Genomic DNA, 9893 nt, shown 5'->3' with positions numbered 1-9893 from the left:
GTATGGGTAATTTAAGAGTACTTACTTGAGCTCGGCTGATTGCATGCACCACACCCTTTACTCTTTTCAAAGTTCTTTTATTTCTAAAAGTTCTTTTTGCTTTTTCTAAAACTCTTTTTCCCTTCTCAAAACTCCTTTTTACAAAATTGATTTTCTTTTTGAAAATTTTTATACCAATTCCTTAGTTTGAGTTCTAACACACCCGGAAGTGTGTCCGAATCCCTCAAACCAAGGCTCCGATACCAACTTGAAACATCCCAAAAATACAAGCCAAAAATTCCGTTTTTAAAATCATTTAATAAACATAATAACATCGCAATAATATAAAATCATAAAAAATGTATCTCTAAAATCTCATAAAACTATCAACATATCACAATCTCAAACAAAATATCAAAGTAGACTCCCAGGCTAAGAAAGATTGTGGTGTGTGCCATGCCATCAGCTCGAAGCCTTCCCTTTGCTAGCTGAAGTACCTGAAACCAAAACTGAAATTGTAAACACGAAGCTTAGTGAGTTCCCCCAAACTACCACATACCATAGAAAGCACATACAATAAATACCGGGCCCCGCCCGGCATCGGACCAAAGTCCGGAATAACTTGGTCCCCGCCCACTGCATTGGGCCCCGCCCGACATCGGACTGAGTCCGGAATAACTTGGACCCCGCCCACTGCATCGGGCCCTGTCCAGAATCGGACCAAAGTCCCAAATAAACTGAATCATAGTATAAACTCAAACATATAACATACTCACATAAACTGCATCGGGCTTGCCCGACATCAGAACGACGTCCGGAACACATAACACATAACATAAACATGCATGAATCATAAGTACATTAAGCATACAAAACTACTTCTCGGGACCACCTCGACATCGGACCGAAGTTCAGAATAAACTAAACATATAACTACATTGGGCTTACCCCGACATACTGTAACTACATAAACGGGCCGACATTGGTGCCTTAGACCCATTCCTACTGGAGGAAAATTCACCTCGTGTGACTGACTGCTGAAAATCTAGTTGAGGAATCTCTATCTGCTGCTCCAGCGAGTCTCTAAATTTCCATAAAGATACGGAGTCAAAAACTGATAACTACTCTTAGGGTAAGATGACCATTTTACCCCTGGCTAAATTCAACATCCTAGTCAAAGTCAACATCCGGTTGACTCGACTCGCCGAGTTGGTCCACCAACTCGTCGCGTCCCTATTCTTTCATTTGCCCCAACCCCGACTCTACTCATCGAGTCTAGCAAGAACTCGATGAGATCTCCTTCAATCAACATCGGGACAATCTTCAATTGACTCATCGAGTTCATCCTTGAACTCGTCGAGTTCATCTTCATCATATGAGTGTGACTAGTCTGTGACTTGCCGAGTTGTATGAACAACTCGTCGAGTCCGTCTTCATGGGTTGGGAGATTGCCTTGGACTCGCCGAGTGTGTTCATACACTCGTTGAGTCCCATGGTTTCCACGTCCATAATTACATCTATTTTGTTGAGTCCCCTTCCTGGACTCGACTAGCTCCCTTCTAGACTTAATTGGATCTCTTCGAATCAAAAAAAGGTTGGGGAACCAAACCCCGACTTGCCGAGTCCCATGAACGACTCTTCGAGTTGACTAATGTCTAAGTCCATAACTCGATTTCTGTTGTGCTAATCTCATCTAGTTGACTCGACTCGCTGAGTTCGTCCACCAACTAGTCGAGTCCCTATTCTTTCATCTACCCCAACCCCGACTCTACTCATCGATTCTAGCAAGAACTCGATGAGATCTCCTTCAATCAACACAGGGCAATCTTCAACTGACTCGCCGAGTTCATCCTTGAACTCGTCGACTTCATCTTCATCATATGAGTGTGACTAGTCAGTGACTCGCCGAGTTATATGAACAACTCATCGAGTCCGTCTTCATGGGTTCGGAGATTGCCTTGGACTCGTCGAGTCCCATGGTTTCCAGGTCCATAACTACGTCTATTTTGTTGAGTCCCCTTCATGGACTCAACTAGCTCCCTTCTAGACTCAACTGGATCTCTTCGAATCAAAAGAAGGTTGGGGAACCAAACCCTGACTCGCCGAGTCCCATGAACGACTTGTCGAGTCGACTAATGTCCAAGTCCATAACTCGATTTCTGTTGTGCTAATCTCATCCTAAAGGTAGATATGGGCTCATAAGGTCGATATAACATGTAAAGTTATGAACTTTACGTCCATGCATGGGACATTTAAGCTCAAAGGACCAAAAATAGGGTTTATTACATGCATGGGGTTCTTATGGCCATAAAGATGGCACCTTTATGCCATGAGGACCCTCCAGGGTTCCAGATCTGAAGCTTTTCCTTTACATTACACTCTAAAATCCGAATGGCTTGGAAATGCCCCCAAAGATGTCAATATTCAATTCCCAAAGTAGATCTAACACATAAGAGGTCAAGATAGGAGCTATTTGCCTCAACTAAATTGGAAATGCAACCAAACTCGGGATCCACTGACCTACTTCTTGATTCACCAAGCTTTCCTTTCCTTCTTCTAACTGCAAATCACAAGGAAATGCACCAATTGCTCAAGAACACTCACAGGTCGATTAGAGTTTTGAGGACAGGGTTTAAAGGTGATGGAGGCTAGGGTGGAACCCCCATAAGGCGTTTAAATAGGGTACAAATCCTCCAATTTAGGGTTTCACTTAGACAACTCCTACTCGCCGAGTTGGTCTTCCGACTCGTTGAGTAGGTCACTTAGTCCCCCGACCCAGAGTCGATCCTACTCAACGAGTTAGGCCACCAACTCGCCGAGTCCAAAGGTAAAATATGAAGTTTGGTTGAATTTAAATGCGTAACTGAAACCGGGTGTTACACCGTGTATGGTGATGATTGAACTTGTAGATCCATTACCAAAATGAAAGTCAATAAATTCAATTGTAAGCTCCAATTTTTGGGTATTTAAAGAACGAATGAAGACTATTTATTTCATACCTGACAAGGAAAGTAGGGTCATAAGAAATGCTTATGTGGTAAGGGGAAACCAGTTTACCCCTTCAATTCTTCCAGAGGGACCCTATATACCTAACAAAAATGAGTTTATGCCCTCATAAAGCAACGAAAATACTTTAAGGACTAAATAGACCAACCCTAACTTCTTAGGGTAATTATGCCATCTTCCCTTTAAAATAATAATTTTTAGTGATGCTTGAGAAAGTTTATATATTTTTCTCCAAGTTTAGTATTATTTGTGTCCCGATGAGCTTAATTTGGACTTTATTTGTTGTGATTGACTACACGCCTTATTGGTTCAACTTTGATAAACTTGATCGGACCTCATTGAGAATCACGATTTTGATACATTACATGACACTTTTGGATTTTCATGCTTATATCGAATTTTCTTCATGTATTATTTTGAAGACTGACGTGACATCAAGGGGGACTATTAGAGTTTTCAGATGTTTCATTGTTGCTTCTCATCCATTCCAAGCTTTGAGGAGAGGAATGTTAAGTGCAAAGCTTTTCATGAAGGATGACTTAGAGGCATGAAATATTCTTTTGGCATATGGAGCATATCCCTTTAGGGCTTGGAGCATACCCTATATATTGTGATGTTATATCCATTTGATGATGTTCATAAAGATATAATTATAGGGGTTATAGTGATGATCAATGTAGATACTTATTGTTTAATTTTTGTACTCATCTTTATGATCGATTCCTATTTTTGCCACCAAACCTCATCCTCTGATTGTGTTGGTCAAATTTCCGCACATTTGATTATCAAACGTTCATGTCCCAACACAAAGAACAAGTTTGAAACTCATGAATAAATTCAAATATCGTGAACAATCTAGAAACTCATGACTAGGTTTGAAATTCGAAATATAATAATTTATTTTAATTTGCTAATATTATTGTGCGGTGGAAATCGATTTCGAAATACTTTGGTATTTTGGAAACTCAACTAGTTCGAACTTGTTGATCACTTTAGCATTCATAAATCATATATGGTGTGTTCGACGCGAATTGTTTGGGAGCGTTTGAGAGTTTCTAGCTTCTAACATTTGACAGAACGCTCCATATTAAATTGAAAGTCTTGTTTGACACTGCAAGCTTCTAGCGTTCAGTTTAAACAAAACATTTCAAATCCAAATGTGAAATCACGTAGTGTTTAACAAAACTTTACCCGCTACAAGCTACCTGTTACCAACTATTTTGCCGAACACGCCCATAGAACAAACCATCAATATGTATTTTAGGAACGTGACCATTTTTGTCAATATCCCAAAGTTAAAAACCGAAAAGCAAAGCACATGAAAATACATGGGTGTAGTTTGAAATATTACAATATAACGAATCAAACGCGGCCCCAACATCCTCTTCCCAAAAGATCTCAACCCCGTACGAGTAATCTTCTAACCACTATTTCTAAAGAGTATCCCCGCCGTCGTCCACCACAACCACCGTATGTTTCTACCTCTATCTCAACCTATACGTTATTCGTGTGTGTGTATTTCATTTATATGTAGCTTAAAATTTATCATTGATTTCACTTTATGTATGCATCATTTTCGCTTTGTGTTAGGGTTAGGGTTTTGAATTGGTGAAATTGATTTCAGATTAATAGACAGTAACTTAACTTGAAAACATCAAATTTAGAACTTATTGGCCCGTTATCGGTTGTTATTGATCGATTCGTTGATTCTATATCAGGATTGGGGATAGCAGGATCGTAATTCGTGGTTTGGGGTATATATGGCTGATCGTAACTTGGCCGTTGTGAAGCCAATATGGATGAAGCAAGCAGAAGAGGCAAAAATAAAGAGCGAAGCTGAGAAGGACGCGGCGGCTAAAGCTGCCTTCGAGGCTACCTTCAAGGACGTTGAGAAGAATCGAGAGCCTGCTCCTTTATCAGATAGTGACGGCGATGAAGAAGAAGACTTGACTAACAAGCCTATAGGTCCTGTGGACCCCACCAAGTGCACGGCCGCTGGGACTGGTGTTGCTGGTGGAACTGCTTGTGCACCTTCTTCATTTGTGGTGGTTACAAAGGATTCAGATGGTCGGAAAGTTCCCCATGGTGGAGCCCAGGTGAAGGTGAAGGTGTCTCCAGGAGTTGGTGTTGGAGGGTCCGAACAAGAAGGGATTGTCAAAGATATGGGTGATGGGACCTATACAGTTACCTATGTTGTTCCTAAAAGAGGAAACTACATGCTGGATGTTGAGTGTGATGGGAAGTCTATCATGGGTAGTCCATTTCCAGTCTTCTTTAGCGCAGGTATAACTACAGGAGGGCTTCTGGGATTTGCTCCACAGATGAATTTCCCAAATATGGTTAACCAGACCATGCCAAACATGCCAAATTACTCAGGTTCTGTTTCAGGGGCATTTCCAGGACTTCTTGGAATGATTCCTGGGATTGTTCCGAGTTCATCAGGTGGGGTTGTTTTGCCTGGAATTGGAGCATCACTTGGGGAGATTTGCAGAGAGTATCTGAGCGGGCGTTGTATTAAAACTGATTGCAAGTTGGGTCACCCTCCACACAACCTGCTGATGACTGCTTTGGCTTCTACAAGCACCATGGGGACACTTAGTCAAGCACCAATGGCACCATCTGCAGCTGCAATGGCAGCTGCACAGGCTATTGTTGCTGCTCAAGCGCTTCAAGCACATGCTTCAAGTGCACAAGCTCATGCTTCTAGAGAAACTACTGGTACATACTTTCTTGGCTTTTACTTTGTTGAATTCAATCTCCTTCCCTTGACTCCCTTATTCGTACTTTGTCTCTATTGTGACTAGGGTTTCCCTATTAGATTTCTGATCATATCATCTTTTAACAAAACCGTCACTTGAATCCTATATGTCCTTAAATTAGTAGAATCTTTGTCTTTTAAAACTTTATTACCAGAAGCTTATTCAAATCTAAAACAAAGATCTCCTCTGCATCTCTTTTGTCCCTATCTCTTCTCTCCCCCCTCTCCATTTTGATTTGTTAGCTATTACTCTCATGTAATCATTGTTTAATATGTAAGTTACTAATTCTTTACTTTATTCTATTTATCATTTCCTTGATTTAAAATTCATTTTTGATATAATCATGAGTCATGACCACCATATGTTGTGACATCTGACACATTGTGACCTCCTTTCTTACACATAGACCACCAATTTTGCATTGGGTCAATTGTGAAATTCCAAAAAAGTTGCAAAATTACTTTTTACTGACAAAAGGCTGCAATTATTTTGCAAAGTATCAACAGTTTACGAAATGTACAATAATCTTTACATGACTTACAAGTCCTTAAATCAATATTCTTTCTAAACTTTGTTGTTCTTTTGGCAGTAGCAGAAGATAAGGCAGCAAAAGCCGATTCTTTAAAGAAAACACTCCAAGTTAGTAACCTCAGCCCACTACTCACTGCAGAACAACTAAAACAGTTTTTTAGTTTTTGTGGCACAGTAATTGACTGTAGTATCACAGAATCTAAGCATTTTGCATACATAGAATATTCAAAACCTGAAGAAGCAACAGCTGCACTTGCATTAAATAACATGGATGTTTTAGGGCGCCCAATGAATGTTGAAATGGCAAAATCACTGCCTTCAAAGCCTCCAGCTTCTTCATCTTCATTGCCAATGGTGATGCAGCAAGCTGTTGCTATGCAACAAATGCAGTTTCAACAGGCTCTTTTAATGCAACAAACTATGAATGCACAACAAGCAGCTAATCGAGCAGCAACTATGAAGAGTGCAACTGAATTGGCTGCTGCTAGAGCTGCTGAAATCAGCATGAAGTTGAAAGCTGAAGGGATAATTGGAAATGAAGATGAATCAGTTAAAAATCCAAGGTATTAACAACCAAATATGCTTAACACCAAAGCTCTTTTTTACTTCAATTTTGGTGTTAAATCTCTCCAAAACAACCTTTACTTTTAATGATAGTCAACTATTTACCATGATTATGATCATAGCTGATGAATCAGAGTATATGTATTGTAGGTCACCTTCTCCTGTTCCCACAAGGTCAAGGTCAAAGTCAAAGTCTCCTGTGATATACCAAAGAAGGCGTAGGTCCCGCTCCTTTTCACCTCCACATCGCCGCATGAGAGGTTACAGATCCAGGTCACCAATAAGGTCCCGCCACTACTCAACTTATGATTATGACAGGCGGACATTTAGGGGTGGTAATGACCGCTACAGGAGACGAGAATACAACAACAGCCGCCATTCTTGGAGAAATAGAAGCAGAAGTTTAAGCCCACGTGGCAGAAAATCTTCAGAATCCCCAAAACGCTCTCGCAAAAGCCCCAAGAAGTCTTCACGTGATGAGCAAAGTAAGGAAAAACGCAGAAGGCAGTCAAGGTCTAGGTCTAAGTCCAGGTCCAGGTCCAGGTCAGCATCTTTGGAGGTCAAACCTCGGTCAAATGAGAAGATTGTTGATAGGAGGCGGTCCAAGTCCAGGTCAGCATCTTTAGAGGTCAAACATCGGTCAAACGATAAGATTGATGATGTTAAGGAGGAAAAGTCAAAAGGGCGCGATAGGACACGGTCCAGGTCAGCATCTTTGGAAGTCAAAGATCGGCCAAATGATAAGATTGATGATGTTAAGGATGAAAAGTCAAAAGGGCGTGATGGGAGACGGTCAAGGTCCAGGTCAGCATCTTTGGAAGTCAAACATCGGTCAGATGAGAAGGTGGAAAGGTCAAAAGGGCGTGATAAGAGGCGGTCAAGGTCCAGGTCCAGGTCAGCATCTTTGGAAGTCAAACATCGGTCAAACGATAAAATGGATGATAGGAAGGAGGAAAGGTCAAAAGGACGTGATAAAAGGCGGTCAAGGTCCAGGTCAGCATCTTTGGAAGTCAAACCTCGGTCAAACAATAAAATGGAGGAAAGATCAAAAGGGCGTGATAGGAAGCGGTCCAGGTCAGCGTCTTTGGAAGTCAAACGTCGGTCAAATGATAAGGCTAATGATAGTAAGGAAGAAAAGTCAAAAGGGCGTGATAGAAGGCGGTCAAGGTCCAGGTCAGCATCTTTTGAGGTCAAACATGATATTAAGGAAGAAAGATCAAAAGGGCGGGGTAGGAGGCGATCCAGGTCCAGGTCAGCATCTTTAGAAGTCAAACATCGGTCAAACGATAAGGTTAATGAGAATAAGGAGGTAAGGTCAAAACACAGGAGGCGGTCAAGGTCCAGGTCAGCATCCGTGGAGGTCAAAGAGGAAAGATCAAAACGTCATGAAAGGAGGCGTTCCAGGTCAGCATCTGTAGAAGTCAAACATCGGTCAAACAATCGGGAGGAAAAGTCAAAACGTCATGATAGGGGAAGGTCAAGATCTTTAGAGGGTAAACACCGTTCGAGTGGTAAGTCAAAGCACAGAAAACGGTCAACGTCGAGGGATAAGTCAAAGTCAAAGTCAAAGTCAAAGTATCACGGTAGACGACAGTCCAGGTCAGCATCTCCGGATGTCAAGCGCCATCGTTCGGACGAACAAAGATCAAAACACAGAAGACGGTCAAAGTCAAAGTCAAGGTCAAAGTCAGCAGAAGATAGCCGATTGAACAATGTGGATCATGAGGGGGGAGGGGGCGATTGGGCGGGTGAGGGGACACCGGAGCGTTATAGGGAGTCGGATGTTTTGATAAAGGATGATGGGATTGGTGGTGGAAGTGGGGAGGAGTATAATTATAATGATGACGTGGCAGCTGAGGAGGAAGTCAGAATGTTGAGTTGACCAACTATTTGGGAAGTGTAGAGTTGAAGAATAAAATGTGTTGTTTGTTTTTTTTTTGTTTTGCAGGTTTTGAAAATGTCTGAATGAATGAATGTGAATCATCTCCGGAGAGTCTGAAGTGGAATGTTTTTAGCGACTTAATCAACTTCTTAATGAGATGAATGAATGTATGTCCTTGTCCTATTACTACCTCAATCATTAGGTAGTGATGATAATACTTTTAACTCAAGTGTCTTCTATTAACGAATATTATTATTATTATTATTATTAGTCTGTTAAAAAAATTGTTTACAAGGCATTAGTGTTTGCCTATACCTTACCTGTCTTTTTTCCCTTTTTTTTTTTTGGTCTTTTTCTTTTTTTTTTTCTTGAAATTGATTGATTAGGTCAGCTTATTAAGCCAGCCAGCAGCCAGATGTCGCTGAGTTGACTATGGAGTACAGATGAGGGTGGTCAAATGTGTGTTCTTTTATCCTGGTGAAATTGGGATATGTTAATTTACAGGTAAGATTCCTTGAGCATTCTAGTTATGAGTATCATGTAATTAAATGATTAAGTGTTTAAAAAATTAGGATTTGTGATGTTTTTTTAAAAAAACATGTGCGCTTGCAACCATATTACATGTGAACATTCTTTAATTGTAAAGCAACAAATATGATAAGTTATATGATAGATATCACAGTTCATAATAGAATATATTAATATAAATTATTAAAAAAACTAGTTATAAACTATTTCATATTACTAGTTTATTCATAGTTGTCAATATTGCTAGATCATTCTCATCAATAAATCTCTCATGAATTCAGATTGGGTTATTTCTTTTTTCCAATATAATCTTTTTTGTTTTGGCTACATGGCTAAAAAATAAAGCGATTTAGATATAACTTATTTTGAGCTGCATATAATTAAAGAAGCAAAATGAAATATTATTGAATGAATATAGTTAAATATATAAAAGAAAAAACTAAAAAACATTTAATAAAATATATGTGATTGATAAATATTGATCCAAAAAATCATTATTTTTGATCTTGCGAAAAACCTTCAATTGTTGACGCTATACAAACGTGGCAATAGAGGGTACGATTATGTGAGGTGCTTTGGCAATGTTTGGTAGTTTGATAGGAAATTAGGTGTGGATTGAAAGCATCATACGTCGAGAATACTGA

The 9893-nt window shown here is 40.0% G+C and overlaps 1 protein-coding gene across 6 annotated transcripts; it reads left to right on the top strand.

Annotated features, from left to right (window-relative positions):
* The first annotated feature begins 4343 nt into the window (after positions 1-4343).
* Positions 4344-9336, top strand: LOC145038282 (RNA recognition motif (RRM)-containing protein). 6 transcript variants are annotated; one of them, XR_013679312.1, is made up of 5 exons: positions 4344-4455; positions 4704-5703; positions 6340-6838; positions 6990-8923; positions 9108-9336. XR_013679312.1 is itself a non-coding variant. In XM_078986705.1 (4 exons), exons 2-4 carry the CDS (start codon positions 4746-4748, stop codon positions 8719-8721), a joined length of 3195 nt encoding a protein of 1064 aa, XP_078842831.1. In that variant the 5' UTR covers positions 4344-4455; positions 4704-4745; the 3' UTR covers positions 8722-8982. The 6 variants fall into 6 exon arrangements, 1 of the variants encoding a protein (XP_078842831.1); XR_013679311.1 differs by having other exon boundaries at positions 6334-6838; positions 6990-8888; positions 9113-9336; XR_013679301.1 differs by having other exon boundaries at positions 6334-6838; positions 6990-8888.
* The last annotated feature ends 557 nt before the right edge of the window (positions 9337-9893 follow it).

This window comes from Lactuca saligna, chromosome 1 (assembly GCF_052625555.1).
Source record: "Lactuca saligna cultivar CGN05327 chromosome 1, ASM5262555v1, whole genome shotgun sequence".
In the NCBI taxonomy this organism is placed as follows: Eukaryota; Viridiplantae; Streptophyta; class Magnoliopsida; order Asterales; family Asteraceae; genus Lactuca; species Lactuca saligna.
The sequence above is the reverse complement of the archived record's forward strand: the minus strand, read 5'-3'. Positions and strand labels throughout refer to the sequence as shown.

Excerpts from the sequence above, each read along its gene's own strand:
- LOC145038282 (XM_078986705.1), top strand. The coding sequence starts at position 4,746 with ATGGCTGATCGTAACTTGGCCGTTGTGAAGCCAATATGGATGAAGCAA. Across the intron at positions 5,704-6,333 it reads TGCTTCTAGAGAAACTACTG|TAGCAGAAGATAAGGCAGCA; the intron begins GTACATACTTTC and ends TTCTTTTGGCAG. Across the intron at positions 6,839-6,989 it reads GAATCAGTTAAAAATCCAAG|GTCACCTTCTCCTGTTCCCA; the intron begins GTATTAACAACC and ends TATGTATTGTAG.